The 25,519-nt window shown below is 39.8% G+C and overlaps 1 protein-coding gene across 2 annotated transcripts in view; it reads right to left on the minus strand.

Annotated features, from left to right (window-relative positions):
• Nucleotides 1-25,519, minus strand: part of LOC311620946 (S-adenosyl-L-methionine-dependent tRNA 4-demethylwyosine synthase TYW1) — a 103,199-nt gene that overhangs the window by 35,969 nt on the left and 41,711 nt on the right. For both annotated transcript variants that reach the window (XM_084880689.1, XM_084880688.1), the window contains 4 exons: nt 20,773-20,891; nt 18,053-18,162; nt 4,510-4,687; nt 261-396 (listed from right to left, as the gene is read on the minus strand). In XM_084880689.1, the coding sequence (XP_084736815.1) occupies nt 261-396; nt 4,510-4,687; nt 18,053-18,162; nt 20,773-20,891 (543 nt within the window). The remainder of the gene's footprint in view (nt 1-260; nt 397-4,509; nt 4,688-18,052; nt 18,163-20,772; nt 20,892-25,519) is intronic.

The following is a 25,519-nucleotide window of genomic DNA, read 5'->3' on the forward strand; positions in this document are numbered from 1 at the left end:
TCTCTGAAATCAATAAATATATATATATATATATTTTAAAAAACAAACATATACTATATGCTGACACCTCTTCTAGGGTTGCTATGAACTGCTATTCTCTCCCCAAATTCATGAAGGACATATATATTACAAATTTAAGAACTCAAATACTTGTAAAACAATAAAATCTGAAGATTTTATTTAGTCTTTTTTTTTTTTTTTTTAAAGAAAAAACCTCTCTACTTCATTTCATTTTCTTTTAAAGATGTCATAATTTTTACCTTTGCTGCCAAGGCTTTCAAACTGTCCAGGAATCTTTGCCAGAAGTCCTTGAAGAGTGGGCGGTCAATTTTCTTCAGGCTGTCTTTGCTGCTGGCATCCACACTGACGTATAGCTGGGTAACCGGTTTAAGATTCCTTGGTAATTTAAAATTAAAAACAATAAACACAACAATAAAAAAGTGTTATGCCTATATCAGGCTTTTCATGATGCAAAATTTACAATCTGTAATAGATGGGGCTATTAAACATTTCACTGGGTCTAGAGGCTTCTACTTCTCCCAGAAGATTGAAACAAGGATTTTAATCATGTGGCAGAATGGCATGTTAGTTGATTGTTTTTTAAAATGACTGGTCACCATCTCTAATAAACTGAAAACATTCAATCACTTAAAACCGGTCCCTCTTCAAACAATAGGTATTCGCGGAAAATACACAAAACAAGATCTGGCTTAGTCAAGGCTTACATAATTGAAATCTCACAGCCATGTGGGGTCTGTGCTGATAGACCACCTTCTATCATCAATTCACTCATGGAAGTTTTCTAAGGAACAAGAAACAACCCCAAAAACCCAAGCCTTCTTAAAGGGCAGAAAACCACACAATGCCTCACCTATACCTGAGGGCAGAATTGGTTTCAAAGACAAGCTGGCTTGGGCAATGACTATTCCGAGAGCTTTAAGCAATGCAGAGCTAGAACAGCAAGCAAGCACTTACAAAGGACTCATTCATTTCATAATGCCATTCTTATCTACTATCAATAGATTTCTTGCCAGTATTGTTTTAAGCCCAGATTGTACTTTTTCCAAAGTCTCTATGGTCTCCCTTCAAATGGGCCTCATAATTCATTTTGTTCAATAAATTTAGACCTAGAAAGAAAATCCCCCCTTAATAATTCTATGAACAAATCCTTCAACTATTAATTTTCTATAACTATTCTGTAATTTGTATTTACCACTAGAATGTTACTTATGCATTTTTGTTTCAAAGTTTATGAATTTTTAAAAACTGAAATATATAATTCACATGTCATAAAATTCACCATCAAAATGGTGAATGTGCTTTTTATGTCTATTAGTATCAGCCTTATCAATCTTTGAGTATAAGACCCTTGAAGGACAGGAACCATTTTTTCTTTTTATCCAGCCATATAGGCAGACACTGAAAGCTACCTTTTAGTTGACTTTAGCTGACAGGACTTTTAAGGATATGTAGGCCAAACAAATAATTGCAATGATCTGGCTTAGTGACATGGAAAAATCAGAAAGGTCTCATTGAAGGTAGGAAGTTCTAAGCAAAGTTAGAAAAGAAGTGATATTGGCAGACTCTCATTGCTTTAATCCCTCTTCAGCATTGACATTCAAAGGGAATCCTTAAAAGTTCAGTAATGTGTCACTACCGAGCAAAGGATATCAATTACTAAAAATGAGAAACAATAGTATATATAATGGCACCTCTTTAACAACAAATAGGCTATGCTACCTTAACAGTACTTTATGTTCCACAAAAAATAAAAATAAAAAGACTATTTTAATGGATACTACTGGCTATCATTATCTGATATTTATGAGACTTTGTTATAAATCTGTCTGATGCAAAATGGAATCTGGCCTGACCTCTTCACTATGCCTCCATAACTACTTAAGATTATGAACAGTATATTCCAAAGGCCATGGTTATTTTACAAACCTCCATCATTTGTAAAAAAAGGAAGCCCTGGACACTGGCAATACCAATAAGGGACTTTGTCAATACTAAATGTCTGAGGTGCCATAATGAAGGAAGCCTACACATCTCTCGTCAGGGAGCAGAGGAAAAACAGAGAAGAAAACATGTCCCTGGGAATTATAACTCATTCAAAAGCAGTAAAAGGACCTTGGAAAAGTCTTCTGAACTCAGGATCTAATGTTTGCCTGGGATAGGCCTCTATTCCCCAGGACAGGAATTAGGCTTCCAACATGATCATTTGTCCATTCTAATCATAGAGAGCATCATTTTAAGTCCCCAAAAGCAAAAAGATGTTTTATCCTTAAAATCATCAAAATAATTGCCTTGCCTGAGAATCTCACGTTGCTGCTGAGAACAATAAAAAGGACTAAACCAATACAATCCTAATAAGCCCAATACCCAGTGAAAATGCCCAATGAATTGTGAAATGATTATTGTGATGACCCTTCATCCTGCTAATTTTAAGTCTTGAGTTGAGAATGATCATATATGAAATGCATTGTTATTGAACATAAAAAACCCTCTCCCTTTTTCTCCCCTATAGAGATGTAGGCCTTCTAATTTCTACAGAAAGAAAAAAAGGCTGAGGGAATTATGTTTATAAGAAATCAAATGGATTAAATAATAAGTATGATTGGACAAAAATAAATAAATCCCTAAGTAGCCCAAACTTTCAATTTCAGAATCCCTAAGACAACTGGGAGCTGTCACATCAGGCCAAATAATTTGGGAGGAAGAGAGAATGAGAAGATTTACTGAGCACTCATCATGTCCTGAGTGCATTGTGCTATGTTTGACCTTTCTTGTTCAGTTCACTGAATCCTCAGAATAAACAAGGTAGTTGCTACTTATGCCCATTTTAGAGATGATGAAACTAAGGTTCAAAGAGATTATGAGGCTTGTTCAAGGATCCACAAAAAAGATGTCAAAATCTTGAATTTAATTATCTCAACAACAAGATTCAAGCCAAGAAGTACTCCAGAGCCTGTTTTCCTAGCCCTGTGCCACAAGGCCTCCTTCAAAATGGCCAGATCACAGGCAGTGCAGCCGGAGCCTCTCATCACAGAAATCCAAAAGCAGTATCTCAATCCTCACAGCAGTTTATCTCTAAGTGTGCTCAGGGCCATCTGGATCAGCAGCATGTGGAGCCCTGGCCAGCGTGGCTAAATGATGAGAGTGTTGGCCTGCACACTGAAGGGTCTCAGGTTCAATTACCAGCCAAGGGTTGCAGATTCGCTCCTGCCCCCTCTCGGGGCATGAGTGGGAAGCAACCAGTCTATGTGTCTCCCTCACACGGATGTTTTTCTCTCTCTCTTTTTCCCTCCCTCCCTTCCAGTCTCTCTGAAAAGCAATGGGAAAATATCCTCAGGTAAGGATTAATAAACAAATAAATGATTTTTTTTAAAAAAGGAAGTACACAAAAATGCAAGTTCTTGGGCTTCCCCCAAGACTGAATCAGCCTCCAGAAATGGGGCCTTAAAAAGTATAACATTATTTTAGTTTCAAGAACATCTCAACATTGATGAAAGAAACTGAAAACACAAATAGATGGAAAGATATCCCATGTTTTCAGATCAGAAAAATTAATATTATTAAAATGTCCATAATACTCAAAACCATATATGGATTCAATAAAATTCCTATCAAAATTCCAATGACAACTTTTTATAGAAACAGAAAGAAAAATCTTAAAATTCATAGAACTATAAAAGATGCTGAATAGCCAAAGTAATCCTGAGAAAGAATAAAACTGGAGGTATTATCCTTCCTAATTTCAAACTATACTATGAAGCTATAGTACTCAAAACAATAGGATATTGGCATTAAAAACAAAAACAAACAAACAAAAAAACACCCACTCATGTTTATGGAACAAATCGAGAGTCTAAAAAATAAACCCACTCATATATGGTTAACTCATATTTGACAAGGGAGCCAAGAATTCTCAATGTGGAAAGGGCAGGCTCTGCCATGAATGATGCTGGGACAAATGAATATTCACATATGGAAAAAATGAAATTGGACCCCTATATTAGACCACTCAGAAAAATTAAGTCAAAATGAATGAAAAACTTAAATATAATACCTGAAACTGTAAAAGCCCTAGAAAAAAAACACAGGGAAAAGCTTGACATTTTGATCTTGGCAACAATGTTTTGAATATGTCACCAAAAGTGCAAGCAACCAAAGCAAAAATAAGTAAGTGGAACTACATCAAACTAAAAAGCTTCTGCACAGCAAAAGATACGGTCAACAAAATGAAAAGGAAACCTACAGAACGGGGGAAATATTTGCAAATCAATATCCAAAATATATAAGATCTTCAAAAAATTAAAAATAGAACTACCATATGGTCCAGCAATCCCCCTTTTGGGTATATATTCAAAGGAAATGAAATCAATATCTTGAAGAGATGCACCCCAAACTTCCATACAGCCTGATTCACAACAGCAAGCCATGGGAACAACCTAAGCATCTGTTCACAGGTTCAAGCAGCATATCTTCAGAAGCTGGGTCACTCACCTGATTTCCACAGGGAACTGTGCGTTTGTGACCAGGAAACTGGATATTTTACACTCATGCAGTAGCTTCAAAAACCTGTTGATTTCTGGGTACATGATGGGTTCTCCCACCAGGGACAAGGCACAGTGCTTCACTGTCATTCCTTCTTTAAAGCGCTCTTCTTTGACACCGGGTACACCTGGAAAACACAGAGGAAAGGATCGTGCTCAGTAAGGCACAGACAGAGGATAACTCCTTTTATTTTTCTTTATTAAAATGTTTACATTTTTCCTAATGGTTCCTCGATTTTAGAAGGTGAAATTATTTTTTATACCAGCCAAATAATAAAAAATGACGGCCTAAGGTAGGGGTTTCGAACTCAATCAGAGAAGGGGCCAAAATCTAAAATCCAGCCTAAATCGCGGGCCGAATGCTTTACTGAACAGTCATAAACTGACAATGTCATAAACTGACAGCGGAGTGCAGTGATGACAGCGCGGTGCGGGCCACATTGCAAGGCCTGGCGGGCTGGATTTGGCCCGCGGGCCTTGTGTTTGACACATGTGGCCTAAGGGAAAAGAAAACCTAGAATTACTGAAACAGGAAAATCAGTCAGCAATCTCATTCTTAGTTTAAGTACTAATTAAACTATGTCAATACAAGCAGGCAAAACTAACTTTATTAGCTAGTTATTGAGAAACACAGAATATAATACATTCCTTAATTTGTTTAGCTCTGCATTCTTTCATGTTCGTTTAAGTAAATGAACTCAACATATCTACACTAGATACCCAATGAACAAAACTTATGTATTGGGGTGTGGGGTGTCCCTCAGCACAGCCTGAACCCTCTCCAATATGGGACCCCTCAGGGGATGTCTGATTGCTGGTTTAGGCCCGATCCCTAAACCCGCAGTCAGACATCCCTCTCACAATCCAGAACTGCTGGCTCCCAACCACCTGCCTGCCTGCCTGCCTGCCTGATTACTCCTAAACATTTCTGCCTGCCAGCCTGATCACCACCTAACCAATCCCCTGCCAGCCTGATCAATGCCTAACTGCTCCTCTACTGGCACGATTGCCCCCCAAGTGCCCTCCCCTAATGGCCTGGTCACCCCTAACTGCCCTCCCATGCTGGCTTCATTGCCCCTAACTGCCCTCCCCTGCTAGCCTGGTTGCCCCTAACTGCCCTCCCCTGCTGGCCTGATTGCCCACAACTGCTCTTCCCTGCCAGCCATCTTGTGGTGTGATGACATGGGACGGCCATCTTGTGTGAGGGAGTGATGGTCTATTTGCATATTACCTCTTTATTATATAGAATAAGGAAAAGCCTTGTCTAGACCATTCACTTTCCCCTTTATTTCTCAAACTGTTACTTTGCAAATATTAATAAAATTGAAAACCTCTAGCTAGATTCACTAAGGAAAAAAAGAAAAAACTGAAATAAATAAAATCAGAAATAAAATAGAGACATTATAATAGACACCACAGAAATAAAAAGGGCCATACAAAAATACTATGAAAAGCTATATCCCACCAAAGTTGATAAACTAGAAGAAATGGACAAGTTCTTAGAAATATATATAATATGACTCAGCTTTAAGAAAAGATGCCAGACATATAGATCAATGGAATAGAATAGAGAATCAAAAAGAAAAAGAAAAAAAGGATGAAATGCTGACATTTGGGAGAATTAGGAGATCTTGACAGTTATCATGATAAGGGAAATAGATGAAAAAGGGCAAGAACCATATGATTTCACTCATATGTGGGATATAAAACAGAAAGCAACAGAAGAACAAATTCACTGACACAGACAACAATATGGTGGTTACCAGAAGGGAGCAGTGGGAGATTAAAGAAGGTAAAGGGGGTCAAACATGGTGATAAAGGAGACTAGATTTTGGGTAGTAAGCACACAATAGAATATACAGATGATGTATTATGGAAACTTATAAAATGTTATTAACAAATATCACCCTAATAATTTTAAAAGAACCAATTGATGAAATATTCACATTAAGCAGATTAAACAAAAACATAATTTCATTTTTTTAAAAAACCTTTAAAATGTGGGTAAACTTTTTAAAGTAATAATTCTGGGATTTAACAAATTCCCTTTTTCTTTTTACTGAAAAGGTCTTATCACCCACAGAGAGGGAGAAGGGTAATTTTTTCAAAAGTAAGGCCTTGAGAATAAAGCCTTGGTTCTCTCATTCAAAAAGCACAATTCTATTTTGTGCTAAATGCCAGAGGCTATTACAGTGTTCCTCTCAAAAACAAGGCCCTGGGGGACTCAACTTCATGCCTTCCTTCCCTGTCCTCAAAGAAATGTGTCAGAAAAGAAGACATCCTCGAAATTTCTAATGGAAAGAAGTCCTGGAGCAGGAAGACATTCCAGGGAACAACAGACATTACATTTCATTGGGAATCTATTCCTCACTGTCTGTCTGTGTCTTTCTGTATCTCTCTCTAGCACAACATGTGCTCTTGCTTCCCTATACCATATCCCTTTCACAACTAAACTCTGCTTTGTTATTTTGATTTGTTTTTATTGTTTTTCCTGAAATATGTTTTCTGGCCTTTCTCTTAATCTGAACAGCCACTTGATCCTGGACAATCACTAGTCATCAGGTCAACTAGGAAGCATACCACCATCCTCATTTTACTGAAAGATTCCAAAGTAGTAACTTCAGATTCCAGACATTTCATTCTAATGTTATAGCAATAAGCAGCATAACACAGAAATAAACATGTTATATTAAGCATAGAGAATGTCTATTTCTTATTGGAGAATGTCTTTTTTATCTAGATTAATAAAAAAGTAAGATGCAAATTAACCATATCTTCACAACACCCACCAGCCAATCAGGAGTGAATATGCAAACTTACCCAACAAAGATGGTGGGTTAATTTGCATATGCAGGCACTGACATGGCAATGATGCAGGCATTCTGCACTGCCCCAGCTCCTCCAGGCCTCTGAGCAGAATGGGAAGGAGAAAAGGCAGCTCCAGGCTGGAGCGAAGGCAGTGCCGACAGCCAGGGAAAAGAAGGCCCATTCTTGCATGAATCTTGGTGCATTGGACCTCTAGTTGAGTTATAATTGAAATATATGAATATTCCTATTATTAAAGATTGGACCAATTTTTTTAAAATATCCCCTACTTTCTTTTTATACCAATATAGCTCCTGACCAAAGATCTTCCTAAGAAACTCTACTGGCTGAACATCATATACTATATGTTTGCCATAGCAACTGCCACTGTGAGGTGTTTCATAAATAAGCTTCAGAAAACAATTAGCAGGCAGTGTTCTCTTCCCTGCCCCCACATCTCCTTTGGATGTGTACTTTAGCATACCTCCTTTGTGAAAACTTTTTGGAGATTTTTTACTTTTTGCCTTACTTCACTTCTAACTTAAACTATAGGTAAAAACATCTACCGTGTTTCCCCGAAAATAAGACATCCTCCGAAAATAAGACCTAGCGCATGGAAAAATAAGACATCCCCTGAAAATAAGACCTAGCGCATCTTTGGGAGCAAAAATTAATATAAGACGCTGTCTTATTTTCGGGGAAACAGGGTAGCAACAAATTGTCTTTTCGTCTTTCACCTTCAGCACTGAAGCCATTCTAATAAGGGTTCATTCATGTGATATCTGTTGAACTGATGGGAAACTGAGCTAAAAAAAACCCCCAGCCCCAGCCCCTAACGGTTTGGCTCAGTAAATAAGAGTGTTGGCCTTCAGACCAAAGGGTCCCGGGTTCAATTCCAGTCAAGGGCATGTACCTCAGTTGCAAGTGCCTTCCTCCTGCAGGAGGCAACCAATCAATGTGTTTCTCTCACATCAATGTTTCTCTCTTTCCCTCCCTCTTCTAATCTCCCTAAAAATTGATGGAAAAATATCCTCTGGTGAGGATTAAAAAAGAAAGCCAGCCCCATTCTCTAATATTTGGTGGTAAGGGTGGGATAGGGCAGGCAACATTGTAAAAGGATGCTGAGTTGCACTAAAATCTGACCCATTTATAACCAATATAAAGTTAATTCTGCATATGTATAAAGGGAAAGCTAATAAAGGTCATGAAAAGAAAGATGGTTTAATGATCCCATGAAATAACTGAAAAGACTGATTGCCCTCAGAAATGAGAACAGAAGCACAAAAGGAAGCATTTAAAACATCAAAATATCTTCAAAGTCTGTTCAAGGCTGACCACTCAGCTAAAGCTGGAAACTCAGAGGCAACAATGCCCACAACAAGTATCATCCTACACAAAAATAAGATCATAAAATGACTGGACCAGACCCAGGGAAGTGAGCAGGCGTTCATCCTGGGGGTGGGAACGCACACTATAAAAACAAAGGACTCCATGCCAGAGTAGGGAAAGTGTTAATGAGTTAAGAGTGAACTTCTAGCCGAAACTGGTTTGGCTCAATGGATAGAGCGTCGGCTTGGGGACTGAAGGGTCCCGGGTTCGATTCCGGTCAAGGACATGTACCTTGGTTGCGGGCATATCCCCAGTAGGGGGTGTGCAAGAGGTAGCTGATCGATGACTCTCATCAATGTTTCTAACTCTGTATCTCCCTTCCTCTCTGTACAAAATCAATAAAGTATTTTTTTTTGAAAGAGTGAATCTCTAAAGAGACTGAAGTGAAGAAACCAGAATATAACAAACTAAGAAGGAAATCGCTTCAAGCCTTTGAGAATTACCTGTCATTTCCAATTGATAGAAATTATGTTCTAAGCTTTCTGTTTCAACATGACATTCATTATTAAAATAAAGTTAATTGTTCAAACCCCCAAATATCAAATTAACTTGTTATATACCTGAACTATAGTACTAATAAATCTATGTCAATATCACCTAATCAAATTCAAATATCTTCTCTATAGGAAAATGTATCCAAAGTTTCAAATGAGGAAACCAGAAACACTTTCTTTTTATCTTTTTTTATGTTTTTTTGTTTGTTTGAGCTTTTTAAGCCACAAGGGGGCACACGGTATAGTACTGGGACTCTAATAAGAAAACTCTGATATGGGTGTGGAAGAACACAAAAGGGACCCGCAGGGCATCTATGAGTGAGTGAGTCTGTGTCACATGAGATGAGCCACTACTCCAGGCCAATGTCTATTGAGTTCAGATTTGGAGAAGACAGAGAACAGACTCTCCACCAGGAGCTGAAATGAGATCTAGACTTACACTTCTGCATCTTTAGAGTTGAAAAGTAGGATGCATGTTAGAGCTGCACCCAAAGAGGTATTGGGTTCAGAAGAGGTAGAGTGACTTGCATGAGCCTCATCATCCTCAGACTGAGCCCTGACTATCCAGAAATGAGGGTGATCTGTTCTATTTATACCCTGTCCCCTAGATATGAAAGAAATATATAATAGAAATCGATATTTCACTGACTGCAGGAGGAATTCAAGTTCATAAAAAAGAGGATTTCAAACTATAACCATTGATAAAGACTGAATTAAGTTATAAAATTTCTCCCTTAGGCATTCTAACTGCTATTTTGGTCATAGACATACTCTCTATTCTTTCTCTCAACAATCCAGCAATCCTGTATCTGTCATCCTCCTATAAGATCATATCTTTTAATATCAAGAGAGAGAGAGAGAGAGAGAAACACTGATCGGTGCCTCCAGTATGTGCCCTGAACAGGGATGGAACTCACAACCTGGCTATGTCCCCTGACAAGGAATCAAACCCAAACCTTTTGGTGTATAGGATGATGCTCCAGCCAAATGAGCCAACCAGTCAGAGCAAGACAATATGTTTTTGAAAACTCTCATTTCGTATGCCATGTGAACTTGAGGTGTCTACTGATTAAAGTAAACACAAGGTTACTAATGAGATACACCTTTCTGCATAGGATAAGGCTCGCTAACAAGATAGTCTGACAACTGAAGGTCATCACCACCAATTCACTGTCAAAGGAGACCCCAAGTTGGAGTGGGGTGAGGGGGAAGATTTTATTCAGTGAAAACAGCTCAATTGTGTCTTAGAGCTCTGTTGTGAGACAGCTCAGGCATGAAACGGCAGACGAAGTGGCTCTGGCATTACAACACCAGCTCCAGTATTACAGCTTTGGCTGGTGAAATAGTCTGTGATGGTAACAGAGTATGCTCTTTGAGATAGAGGAGAAGCTGGCTTATATAGAGAAAACTGCCCACACCCTGGTCCCTGATTGGACCATTTTTATGCAAATAACACTAAATCCACAGTTTGACCAATCCAAACAGCATTTTCTTGGTTGGAAAAGAGCCACTCTGATTGGTTGGTAAAGATGGAAATGAAGATTTAGTGGCAAAGCCCCAATTGGCTGGGGCAGTTCTTCAGCTCATTGGTTCATTTATGAGGCAATGAGCTTATTTAAAAGGTCCAGGAACCTGGTGCAGAAGGTTGGCAGCTCAGTGTAGCTTTTTCCATAAGTACAGAGAGCATAAGAGGCTTCTGTTTAGCAATGACTATAGTCTCTGTTTATAAATTTGAGACAAATTAAACATCAAGAGTCCTTTTTAAAAGGCACATTCATTCTCAGGGTCAACATAACAAAGAGCATGTGCACACTGAGCTCACCTAACACATGCTATAATGTGAAGAAATCTGCCTCATGAATTATTCATTACTTATTTCCATTTAAAGTGCATTTGCAAAAGTGTTCCTGTCAGAAGAATTACTATCAAAACTTAGATTGTCATTCCGTGTCAAGGACATCTCAGAATGGAAAAATGAATGTCTACTCCTCAGAGCTGCTTCCTCCCCACACAAACTGCCTGGGAAATAATTCATTTAGGAAGATTCTCAGATGTCCCGAAAGCATACATCCTCAGTCAGCATACCACTGTTTAAGGCCATGGTTGGCAAACTGCGACTCGCAAGCCACGTGAGGCTCTTTGGCCCTTTGAGTGTGGCTCTTCCATAAAATACCACGGCCTGGGCGAGTCTATTTTGAAGAAGTGGCGTTAGAAGAAGTTTAAGTTTAAAAAATTTGGCTCTCAAAGGAAATTTCAATCCTTGTACTGTTGATATTTGGCTCTGTTGACTAATGAGTTTGCTGACCACTGGTTTAAGGGTTCAATTAGCTCTTTAAGTGTCACCACAAAAGGCCCTGGCCCTGAGCGGGTCTGCCCAAGCTGGCCTATAGTGTGTGGGTTCCTGCCTTCATGCAGGAAGATTCTGCAGGAAGAGTCTAGGTAATTTTGAGAGTATGTTTATTAAAGCTGAAGACAGTGAAACACAGGAAGGGCTTAGGATAGAACAAGCGACAGGTGAGAGCCTCGATGGGGCTGCTTTAGCTCCCTAGAAACGTGATAGGAAAGAAGTGAGCCAAGACGGGGCCGCAGTAAGCTGAGAAGTAATAGTCACAGTGACAGGAGTGAGCTGACGTCAACTCAATGAAAAGCGACAGGAGCTGGGCTGACGTTAACTCACTGAAAAGTAGAGAAAAGAGGGCCATGGACACAGATTTGGGGGTAAATCTGGGTTGAGCTGATGCTGCCTACTGCTCTCCTGAGTTGCAAGTCTGGTGGGGACCCTTAGATTTAGGTGAAAGCTCATTCTCAAGAAAGAAAGGGCAGAGGCCAGGCCAATATGTGGGGTTCAGTGATTGAGGGTCATCCCATGTACCAAGAGGTCACTAATTCAATTCCTGATCGGGGCACATGCCCAGGTTGTGGGCTCGATCCCCAGTAGGGGGAGTGCAGGAGGCAGCCAATCGATGTTTTTCTCTCTCTCCCTCTTCCTTCCTCTCTATCAATAAAAACAGAAGCAGGCAAATTGGTTGGACCATGATTCCCAGATATTTAGTTAAACTTTATTCTGGATGTTTCTGTGAATGTGACTCTTGGATGAGATTAACACTTAAGTCAGTGAACTCAGAGTAAAGCAGAAGCCCTTCGCAATGTGATAAACTTCATCCAATCTGTTGAAAACCTTGACAGAACAAAGGCTGGCCTCCCTTAAGCAAGAAGGAATACTGCCAGCATTCAGCCTTTAGACTCAAACTGCAACTCTGTCCAAGGTCCCCAACCTGGCAGTATTTACCACCACATTTTTTTTTCCTGGACAATCATGTGAGCAAATCCCTTAAATCAATCTCCCTATCAATCTCTATCTACACACACCCACCAACACAAGATTCTGTTGACTCTATTTCTCTGGAGAATTCTGAAAATACATTATCCAAAGGAAAACACAACTTTGCCTTAAAATTTATTTAAAAGCATACGGTTTATTTGAAGATCAACAATCAATACTATTAACTAAGTCAACAACAGTCTAAGAAAAGCTATTCAAATTCTAGCTCTTGACCAAACAGTTTCATTTAACTTTCCCAAAGACTGATAAAAGATACTGCTTTATCCAAATAAGAAACAGTAATTTGTTTATTAAAAAGTTGAGCTTAACCAGTTTGGCTTAATGGATAGAGCATCGGCCTATGGACTCAAGGGTCCCAGGTTCGATTCCAGTCGAGGGCATGTACCTTGGTTGCAGGCATATCCCCAGTAGGGCGTGTGCAGGAGGCAGCTGATTAGTGTTTCTCTCTCATTGATGCTTCTAACTCTCTATCCCTCTCCCTTCCTCTCTGTAAAAATCAATAAAATATATTTTTTTTTAAGTGGTTGAGATTAAAAATCAAGATGAAATATTAAAACAGTTATTAGCATCTTTGAAGATGTACAAAATTACATCACACAGACATACCCAAATGTACACAGAAATGGATGCAGCACCAGGGGCCCACTCAGCTATTTATTATTGAATTGTATACCTAGAAAATTCATATTTATTATTGAATTGTATACCTAAAACTATATAATTTTATTAACCAATATCACCCCAATAAATTCAATTTTTAAAATAAATTAATTTTAGCTTGGCCAATGTGGTCACTGGTTTGATTCCCAGTCAGGGCACATGCCCAAGTTTCATGCTCAATTCCCAGTAGGGGCCGTGCCGGATGTTTCTCTCTTTTATAGATGTTTCTATCTCTCTATCACTCTTCCTCTCTCTCTAAAAATCAATAAAGTGGAAAAATTAAAAATAAGTTAATTTTTTAAAAAGAATAAAGATATAATTATTGGTTATACATTATTATTGGTCTTGAATCATTATTTGCATTACTTCCCTCAACTTCTCATAAGAAATAAGAACAATGATAAGAAGTACTATCTTGCTGAAACCAGTTTGGCTCAGTGGATAGAGTGTCGGCCTGCAGACTGAAGGGTCCCGGGTTCAATTCCGGTCAAAGGCAGGTACCTTGGTTACGGGCACATTCCCAGTAGGGGGTGTGCAAGAGGCAGCTGATCGATGATTCTCTCTCATTGATGTTTCTAACTCTCCATCCCTCTCTCTTCCTCTCTGTAAAAATCAATAAAATATATATATTTTAAAATAAATAAATAAAAAGAAGTGCTATCTTATATAATAAAAGACTAATATGCAATTTGACCGAATGGCAGAATGACCAGTCACTATGGCACACACTGACCAGACACTCAATGCAGGAGCTGCCCCCTGGTGGTCAGTGTGCTCCCACCAGGGGAGTGATGCTCAGCCAGAAGCTGGGCTCCTGGCAGGAGCCTCTCCTGCCTTCACAGCAGCTCTGAGGATGTCCAAGAGCCAGCTTAGGCCCACTTCCTAAGCCATCAGTCGGACATCCCCCAAAGGCTCCCAGACTCCAAAAAGGGCACAGGCCAGAATGAGGAACCCCTCCCCCACCCAGTGCACAAATGTCATGCACCGGGTCTCTAGTCTTCCATAATATCCCTTAGAACAAACATAATTAGAGCAGTTCTTGGATAACATAATTTCATGCAACGTTTTTTTGTTATAACATTGATGAGAGAAAAAAAACTTGATTCCCAGCTGGGGCTACTGTCATGTGGAGTCTACACATGCAGCCCATATCAGTATGAATTTACTCTGGGCACTCCAATTTCCTCCCATATCCCAAGATGTACTGTATGTGGTAGGTGAACTGGCATGTCTACATTGTCCCAGTCTGAGTCAGTGTGGTTGTGTATGAGTGTGTGACAGGAAAGTAAGAAGCTAGGAAAGTTCCTGGCCAAGTGGAATAGAGAAACTAAAACAAGAAAATTGAAAAAGGACACAGTTTAGGCACCTTGCAGCCAGCTTGTGAATCAAAAGACCTTATCTTCCCCAACCAAGGACACCTGAGAGCAAATGGTTAATACCTCTCCCTCTCCTCCCTAACCAGAGAATATATAGCTTAAATCACCCTGGGGGGAAAGGAAAATAAAAAAGGGGGAATTTTATCTCACCCATTGAACAAGAAGTTAGCCATCTCAGGACATGCCAAATAAGATGACCAGGTGTATGTACAAACGTCCCAAGAAAAGCCACAACAAAGGAAAAGGTACTTTGAACCCTAACCTGCTACCCAAGATATCCCGCAGAGGCACCTTGAAACCTATGGGAAGATATAAAACTCCATGAATCCCCCACCACCACCACCAGGTGCATGCTCGGATTAGCTGAGTGGGCCCCTGGTGCTACATGGCGAGTATCTACACTAATAATAGATTAGGGCCGTCATGAACAGGCAGATGACCCGTCCAGGCGGGAGCTCTGCGCAGGTGCACTGGGCCCACCGCCAGGTGCAGGGAAAGCAGAGTCTGGGCGGGAGTGGCCCGAGCGCGTGTGGCTAGGTGACCTTGGGGGCTGTGCAGATGGATGGACCACCCTAGACCACCCTAGCGAACTGCACAGAGGGCCACAGAGGTACGGTGCTGTTAGGGCAGCAGCCCACGGGGTCAGCGAGGCTGGGGTGCCAGGTAGTCCCCAGGTCATCAGGCACCCCCGGGGGAGCATGGCAATCCAGAAAAAGCCCTCTGTCCAGAAGAAGGCGGATGGTTCAAAAGTGCATAGAGAAACTGCGGTGGTATCCACGTGGCCATGTCAGTTCCCTGAGCTGCCTACCAGTGCCAGACCGCAGGCTTCGCTGTGGGGCGTAGGCTTGGACGTGGGTTGGCAGCCGGACTCACCCCTGGTGTCGCCTCAGCATCACGACTTCATGACATCACCCGCAAGTGGCCATCGCTGTTGTCTGTGGGCCCCGGTGAGCCGGCACCCTGCGTGCTCAGGGCAGCGCTCTCTGTGTCTCCGTTAAAAGGACACTGTATGTGATCGGTGCTATTGATTCCTTCAGGTTGAAATGGGGCAGCCTGAACTTGCTCACAACGCAATCTTTTCTCCGTATTTTACCACACAGTCTTCCCAGGCTCAGGGAACCGGCAGCACTGCAGCACCAGCTTGGCCATCCCACACAGCCAGACGCCACCGAAAAGCACAGAGATGCCAAAGCCCCAACAGAACCCGTCGTGGAACAGACCCGGTTCACAGAAACAAGAAAACAGTGGTACCTGCTGGACCTCAGCTGGGACTGTGCCCGGGGGTCTGTCTGCAGGGTTCCTGCACCCTGGCCGTGGCCCAATGGCCAAGGAATCTCCGCAAGCCTTGATTCTGGAGTTACGGATCTTAGCAAGTAGGCAGGTGCACAAAGGTGGAGTCGAAGATAGCAAGGTTAGACGGTGTGTGAGTGTGTACATTTATACACATATATGCCCATTTCCCCCAGTCTTTTTCTGAGCTGTTGGAGAGCATGCTCCACACATGACAGGATGCTGGGATACTCCCCTGTGTATTTCCCAAAAGCAGACACTCCTACATAGCAATTCTCCACCCAATCACGTGAGGAAATCGCCATTCAAATGGTATTAGGGTTCAATCCACAGACCCCATTTGAATTCTGACAACTGTGTCAACAATGTTCCCACTCCCCAACCCAGGATGCCATCCACCTTGGATGGGTCCTCTGTCATTCCTGTCCCTGACAGTTTGTCAGTTTTAATTAAAAATCATAGACTTTTCCTCTAAAAAAAAATTAAATAAATAAAAACAAAGAAAGACCCGCTGGCGCTCCGAGTTAGGAGCCAGCAGTCCCAGATTGTGAGCAATCAGACATCCCCTGAGGGGTCCCAGATTGGAGAGGGTGCAGGCCGGGCTGAGGGACACGCACCACCACTGTGCACAAATTTCATGCACTGGGCAACTAATATTTTTAATAAATTTGCTTGCCTTGCTTCATTAATAAATTTGCTTGCTTTGCTACAATATGCTTTATCTCAGTTGGCCTGTAGTAAAACTGGTTTCATTATACACTGGAGCACCAGATCCAGTGAAGGCACCATTTCTAAGAACTTATCGACAACTTATTGCAATGAGGACTTGCTGTAAATGTTATACTGAGTTCTCATGTGAGCCTCTCTAACAAACTAACCGAATCTGAGGAGGAGGTTTTGGAAACCTCCCACTTACAGCCAATCGGTCAGAAGTACAGGTAACAACCTTGACTTGCAACTGGCACCTAAAATGGGGGCAGTTTTGTCAGACTGAAGCCTTAACCTGTGGGGAACAATGCTACCCCACAATTCTGATAGTGTCAGAATTGAATTACATGGCAGCACAGCTAATCAGTGTCTATACTTGGTAGTATTGAGGAAAACACACTTCAGAAGCACTATAATCTCAAGAAGCAGTGAACTGACAGAACAAATTTTCTTGCATAAAAGAATCCCTTGATCTTAAAAACACTAATTACTGGGGTTTATAAATATGACGTTAGCACCACATCAAAATAACCTTGGTTGGAATTCATTTTTTATTGTTGCATACGAAAGGAAAAGAGAATATAAGAGATAAGGACTTACAAGTAGTAGGTGGAGACAGAAGCACATAGATTTATTTACAAGAGAACCTAACAATTCTAGTTCATCATATACATCTGCCTTTATAAAGCCATCACTTCATACATCCACCTATCTACAGCAGTGGCTCTCAAAATGTGATCCCCAGTTCAACCACATCACCTGTCAGAAATGTGTTCTCTGGGTCCCCACCTCAGACTTAATCATTCTCTGGGGATGGAGACCAGGAATCTGTGTTTTAACAAGCACCCCAGATGATTCTGATGCTCACTAAAGTCTGAGAACCAGTAATCTCCAGTGAAGTCAAATGTCTTTAAGGTAAGGCACAAGAAAATCAGGAAATTCTAGAAACTGAGTAGCAGAATTTTACTACATCATTATGGGTCATGTGGAGGAAACATTTATCCCTCCTTTTTTATAAGACATTTCATAAAAAATGCTTTCCGAATACCATCTAACTGCCATTACTTAAAAAATTTTCCAAGATCTAAAATTTTCAATCCACTCATAGGTTGCTTTGTGCTCAACAAAACAAAACAAAGCAAAAGTATTTAGAGAGGACGATGATACATTCCCAGACAAAATGTACAGGCTGAGGTACCATATTATAAATTGCTGAGCTTAAAATTAAATTTTTTAGTTCTTCCATCACATGGGACATAAAACTCATCAGTAAAAACTAAAAAGGGCCAATGTATATAATATTTCTACAAAATCTGCACTTATCATATGAAAATTTGCCAAAAGGGACAAAATCTTGCCAAAGAAGCAATTCCTCTGCCAATTTAATTCAGGCTATTAGCATTTCTTTCTACAGGAAAAAATAAATACCTTTAAACTGCTTGATCATGTTCTGATGGTTTTCAATGGCTTCCTTTAAGATCACTTCAGGCTGGTCCATCTTCCACCGCCATTCAGTGCCCACTGGATTGGTGTGGTGCCTAGGAAAAAGAGGCAAAAGTTCTAAAGCACTCTGACATAGGATCTCAACTACTCATCTACTATGATGAAGCAGTTAATAAAATCATAAAATCAGGGTTGATTTCCCCCTCAATACTTGGCTTCTTATAGCTGTATTTTCTTTTTTTAATTAGAAATGAATTTAAGTCATGTCACCTAGCAGAGAGCGATGGCTAGAGAAGTGCCTGGCTGAGACTGAGGTTCAATCATAACAATATCAAATGTGCACCCCTCTCTCCCAGCCATCCACTACCCAGGCTAGCAAGCATCTAATAACAGTAGAATATTGCCAGAATAGTTTCAAGATCCTAGTTGATAGACCCTTCCTGAGAGGCAGCGTGATGGGAAGACCTAGAGCTTAAGAAGGATCAGATATTGAGGGAAAAAAACTCTGGCAGACCAACCTCCATGCTATACACACAGTAACTCTAAAGGAAATTTAAGGCAGTGATACACTGATGATATTCACAGAAACATCAAACCTTAATTCATGCCCAATCTTGACTAGGTTAACTCCAACAAGAAAGGCCTAGCAGAAAGAAAATGCATGCCAACTTCAAACATTTACACAGAAAACATTTACCTCAGCAGGGGTCTTCAAACTACGGCCCGCGGGCCACATGCAGCCCCCAGGGGAGTCTGATCCTGCCCGCCAGGTTTTTTGGGCAGTGAGCGCAGCCAAGGTGTTACAGTAGGAATTAGTAGTTCATATAGTCCGGCCCTCCAGCTCTCTGAGGGACCGTGATCTGGCCCCCACTTTAAAAAGTTTGAGGACCCCTGCTCTAATGCATGCACTAAACAAAATGTCCCACTTGAAACAAAAACTTATAAGGTATACAAAAAGGCAAGAAAAACAATGCACTTCCAATAGAAAGCATCAACAAAACCAAACTCTTTATAATACATATATATTTTTTTATTGATTTCAGAGAGGAAGGGAGAGGGGGAGAGAGATAGAAACAGCAATGATGGGAAAGAATCATTGATCAGCTGCCTCCACTGAGGATTGAGCCTGCAATCCAGGCATGTGCCCTGACCTGGAATCGAACCGTGACCTCCTTGTTCATAGTCAACACTCAACCAGTGAGTCATGCCAGCTGAGCAAAACCAAACTCATTTGATATAAGTGTTGGCACTATTTGACAGGAAATTTTTAAACTACAATTAATATGTCAAAAACTCTAATAGAAAAGGTAAGCAACATGCAAGATACTAACACCAGGGGGGTGAAAGCATGAGTGGGGTGTTGGAGGAAGAAATGGGGGGGATAAGGACAAATAGGTAATACCTTAATCAATAAAGAAAAAAAAAACACCAATCATTGTAAGACCAACTAAAAATCACCAGTTAAAAGACAGATTGTCCAAACTAACTTTTAAAAATCTAGCAATCCTCTGCACAGGTGTTTAACCAAGAGAAATGAAATTATTTGTCTACAAAAAAATGAATGTCTACAGGAGCTTTGTTCATAATTTAGTCAAAACCTTGAAACAACTCAAATAGTACTCAACTAGAGGTGCACAGATAAATAAATGGTGCTCAACCATACAACAGAAAGAAACAAACTATTGATAAACCTAAAAACATAGATGAATCTCAAAAATATTTTACTGAGGAAAAATAACAGACATATAAATGCATACTGAATGATTCGTTTTTATATAGTTTACACTAGTAGAAAAAGCACAGTAATATTTATCATCAAAAAGCAAATCAGAAAATGAAAAGAAACTCCAGGGATAATGAAAATATTCTATGTCTTGATTGTAGTCACAGTAACACAGATATATACATTTACCAACATTCACTGAGATGTATATTTTAAACAAGTGCATTTGGTTGTATGTAAATAAAACTTCAATAAAGGAGATTTTTTAAAATTGATCCAGCCAAACATTTGTTTAGAAGAAACACAACTAAAATATAAAGACACATAAAGGTTGACATTGCATAAAGGAAAAAAAAGATCTGTCAATTGTTAATAACAAAAAAGAAATCTAATAGACTTATATTACAATCAGAAAATACACACTTTAAGGCAACAAACATTACTATGGGTAAAGAGGACTACTAAATAAGGACTACAAAATAATGATAAAACAAACAGTAACAAAGAATAGAATTTATGACTGTTTAATATCTGACCATTAAAAATATAAACAAAAAATATTTACAATTGAATAATTAACTAATCAAAATCGATGGAGTGTAGCTAAAGAATACTTAGAGGAAAATTTACAATTAAAGACTTATAGAAGATTGAACATTACTGAGTTAATGGTCCAATTTAAGTTAGAAAAAGAACAGAGAAACAAAAACAATAGATGAGTGAACAAAAAAGTAAAAGTATAATGAAGAGAATATACAAAGCTAAAATCAAGCTATTCAAAAAGACTAAAAAACTTGACAAGCCCCTGATAAAATGGTCAAGAAAACCAAACATACGCATTAATATATAATATTAGGAATGGAAAAGGGATTAATTACAGGAACATCAAAGCTTCAGGTACATAAGAGTGCCCTGTTTGGCAGAAATTGATTATTACAGATCATTACATATTTGGCCACCATGACCATTTATTTTTACTTACCGCCAACAGAAGACACATTTATTTGCACATGCTAAGCTCGGGGTGGTTTCCATGCAACGATGGCTTTCAATACCATAGAATGTATGTTTATAGCAACCTCCTCTTCCTCGGAGCATTGACTGTAAGAAAAAAAACAAATAATTGAAATAAAACCTCAAAGCATAGAAACACCAAGGCATCATTTTTAAGAAACCATGTGTTTTATAACCATAAATAGCCCTAATAGCATCTGCAAGATGCATAAAATTAATACTATAGTATTATAGTGTCCTGATAATGATTTGCATTTTCTAAAACCCAGTGAAATAAACCCAAGATTCATTAACTCTGAAAGCTCTATAGGAAGGATCATTTATACTTTTATTTTTCAAATCCATCCAGCTGTCTCAAATATTATCAGTTCAAAAATATTTAATGCAAAGGGATAGATAACACCGTCTCCAGAAAATGTAGAAGCCGGTCATATGAAAGAGTATCTCTGCTTTGAAGAATAAGGGTGGGTAAGGGAATCCATCTGGGAGTGTATTCCATGTCAACTGAACAGTAGAATTTGAACATATTGAAACTGTTGAGGAAATAAGCCACATGTGTAACAAGTAGATTATTTAAAAAAAAAAAAAACAACACTGTTTTATACATGAGTGGTAAAACCACAACAGTAAGAAAGGGTAATTTGAAGAAATACTGCAAGATATCAAGCTTTATAAAGTATCATAAAAAAAATATTTGTCAAGGGGACCCTTTCCCCCTCCCTATGTGGGAGTCTGTATTTGTTCTTCAATAAATTTCCACCTTTGCTGTAAAAAATATATATATTTGTCCAAAAGCTCTGAGTAAGATTGGTTTGATTTCAGTAAAAGGGAAAGTTGTGAGGAGTTTATGCAAGAGAAGTCATAATGACAGCCCATAATATCAATGGAGGAGAGAAATAGGGTATAAAGAGGTACAACCACTGACATTCCCGATCAGAAGGGCGAAACAGAGGAAGTCCTCTAAGATAACTGAGAGGTGAAGCCTAAGTAAATGAAATATCATGGTATTAACAACAGCAACAACAAATAAGGAGATACAATCAGGTAGTCTTTATACATGTGTATGTGTATAAACATTACACTTCACATGTCAGTGTGCTAATATTATAATGCTGTTCACAATGAAAGAAAATTATACATAAAATCTACCAGCTTGATTACTATGTCAGTTGGTTAGGAAGCCTTTTACTTTTTTGTCCTGATAAAAGGACTTCCCCCTCCATCTCAATGCAGTTGGCCCTTGAACAAAAAAAAGTTTGAAATGTGCAGGTTCACTTAGATGAGAAAAATTTTTTCAATAAATATTGCATATGTGCTTTCTCCTCCTTATAATTGTCTGAATAACATTTGATTTTCTCTAGTTTATTTTGTGGTGAGAATACAGTATAATATACATATAACACACAATATATGTGTTAACCAACTATTTGTGTTATTGGTAAGGCTTCCAATTAACAATAGGCTATTAGTAGTTTAAGTTTTGGGGAAGTCAAAGTTACACACAGGTTTTTGACTGTCAGGGTTAGGGAACGACCTCCATGTTGTTCAAGTGTCAAATGTATTTACATTCAGAGCAAAAAAAGGAGTGAAGGAAGAAAAATATTGTTCAGGATAATGGTGTTTGCAAACTCCTCAAAATTTCCAATAAAATATCCAAGAAGGCAAAGAAAACATTCAAATCTTGTAAATAGCACTGAAAACTAAAAGTCCACCACATCCCAAACACCGAGTAATTTCCACTATCATGCCAATGGAGAAACGGTTGAAGACGTGCGTATTTTCATTATTTACTGAGTAGTGAATGTACCCAAGCATGCTGTGTGCGTGATGCAGAAGACAGAGCCTCCAGTCGCCATGTATCCCTCAGTGAAGGAAGGAAGCCCCAGCCCCAGGAGGAAGGCAGAGCATTTCTCGGCCAGGTCACTTGTTACAAGGTTTAGGTGGTGGGAGGGGATCTCTATCATTTCACTTTTACTTGGCTACCTTGGTATCTTTTGGCAGGAGAGGGGACTGCATGTCTAGCAGGAAAGGAGAGTACTTGTCCAACTGCTTATTGTTATTGTCCCCAATCGAACCTCTCTCCCAGTGGTACCGGTCTCCCCTGATCTTGTCGGAGAGACTCCCCTTCTGTATTGGGGAAGAATGAGCCTCCCTGGTGGCCATCTGTTGCAAGATCAAGGACCAGGAAATTGCCTTCTTCTTTAGCCAGGAGATGTGAGACATCCTGCTGCTGTTGTTCCTCTGTCTTGGGTCCCAAACCAGCCAGGCTTCCTCTTACTGCCTTTCAGAGTTCTTGTTTGGCTCCCGTTTGTGTTTTTCATGGTTTAGAATTGTGCGTGTTAGGAAGGCGCAGGGAATATGAAGAGTTGATGCCATCTTGTCCAAAATGAAAGTCCTCAGACATCACATTTTCAAAGGAAGTGCTCCCACATCTGAAAATTAGTGGAGGATCAAGGTAGAAAAGAAAAAGACTGGAGAGCAACATATGCTTAGAATTCATGTTAAGAATCGAGAAGGGGAGGGAGGAAGAGACTGAACATAAACTGTGCACCTATGGATGAGGACAATGGGGGATGGGGAGGGGGCGGAGGGTGGGGTGGGAACCTGGTGGAGGGGGGAAGAAATGAGGAACCTTTGTAATAATATGAACAATAAAGATTGATTTAAAAAAATAAAAAGAATCAAGAAGGGAAAATATAGATAGCCTCAGATTCAATAATCCATGAATTCTTATCCTTGAGGTAAATAAGAGCCTGAGAAAATACAACTGTAGCCTAGCAGAGCCACAATGAATGAAGGCAAGATACCACAGGCAGGCTCTGTGCACATCAATTTGGAAAAAGGGGTACAGGGAGAAGAATGGAGGCATATAATACTCAATGGGTCTCTCTGAATGTCTTGAGGCACTGACTCTTTATTCTAGACTCTTCAAAAGGGTTTGTGTAGTGAATAGTTTTGGGAGATAGTGTCTCTTTCTGCGGCAAAATGATAGCTATGCCTACTGTCCAGTATAATAAAGATGTGTCTCTCAAAGGGAAAGGCCAAGCCAAATTATTCCCAGTTATAAAAGATTCATATTCCCCAAGTGTGGGGGTCTGCTCCTATAACGTATGTACGGATGATATCTGGCCCCCACAGTGCTGCTTTATTGGAACTAGGACTCAAGAACCAGAAAATGATATTCTGGCTACTGCTATTATTATGAGTAACAAACTGTCCTTACCCTCTGCCACTATCCATGAAACTGTGGCAGGCTAACTCATTAGCTTTCAAGTACAGTAAAATTTCAGACTCTTCAATTTTTGACAGGGATGAAGAGCTCAGTGCAGAGGTCGATAAACTCAATATAGCCTAAGCATCAAATCCAGTCCACTGTCTATTACTGTAAATAAAGCTTCTTGAGATAGGGTCACTGCATTCATTCATTCATTCATTCATTTGTCTATGGCTGCTTTTGTGCTACAATGGCAGAGCTGAGAAGCTGCAGCACAGGTCATATGACCCACAAACTTAAAAGAGTCACTATCTGGCCCTTTAAGAAAAAGTTTGCTCATCCTTGACTTAGGTACTTTTTTCATACTATAGTACAAAAGAATTTCCAAACTGTTTAAACACATACACATACACACACACACACACACACACACACACACACACACACACGACTTGGGGAAGATGGAGAAGCAAGAAGCACCAGGAATCTGTTCTCCACCTAGACAATTACACTGTTTGAAACTCTGGGGTCTGTTGAAGGCTTGCAACTTTCAGGAGAAGGCTTGGATGGTTAATTTCTGCCAAGTATAGCTCTTAGCACAGGAGGAGCTACCCATACACCACACCAGACACAAGGCAGGCAGCTGTGCACTTCCTGGAACAGCTTGCACACAGCTTGTGAGAGCTAAGGTGGGTAAAAATGACTCTGTCCTCCAATATTGGGGATCTGCACTCTGATTCCTGATTGCTTCTTCTAAACACAGAGGTGCTGACAAAGGTGGGCAGATGTTGCATCTTCTCCCATTTTGTAAGCCCTTCCCCTCCAGCTGACATGACTTGCAGGGGATTTAAAGGGACACTCCCTCTTCTTAATTGCCCTTCATTTGTTGTTTTCTCCTTTCAGGAGCTACATATTAAAGACTAGAACATTCTGCCCTAGCTGGTTTGGCTCAGTGGATGGAGCGTTGGCCTGCAGAATAAAGAGTCCTGGGTTTGATTCCGGTCAAGGGCACACACCCGGGTTGCAGACTCAATCTGCAGTAGGGGGCATGCAGGAAGCAACCAATCAATGGTTTTCTCTCATCATTGATGCTTCTGTCTCTCCCTCTCCCTTCCTCTCTGAGCTCAATAACGTGTATATATAGACTAGAACATTCAAAAACAACTGCATATTTAGGGAAAAATTAAAAGTGACTGTATATGCCTAAGGAAAGGCTGAGAATAAAACTTAAGATGACATTAGGTTTACAACTCAGCCTGATCCTCAGTATAGAAACAGCCTACAAAAATAAAACAAAAAAATAACAAAAAACAAAAACTCTGGGAGTTACCACATTACTAGATTCAACTGTCCAATGTTCAAAAACAATAAAATCATAAAACATACAAAAACACAGAAAAGCATGGCCCATCAAAGAAAAAGAAAAATTCAACAGAATTTGTCCCTGAAAAAATACTTTATGGCAGATATATTAGACAGACAAAAACAAACAAACAAAAAA

The sequence above is a fragment of the Pipistrellus hanaki genome (assembly GCF_964339955.1).
Source record: "Pipistrellus hanaki genome assembly, chromosome: 4".
Classification (NCBI taxonomy): Eukaryota; Metazoa; Chordata; class Mammalia; order Chiroptera; family Vespertilionidae; genus Pipistrellus; species Pipistrellus hanaki.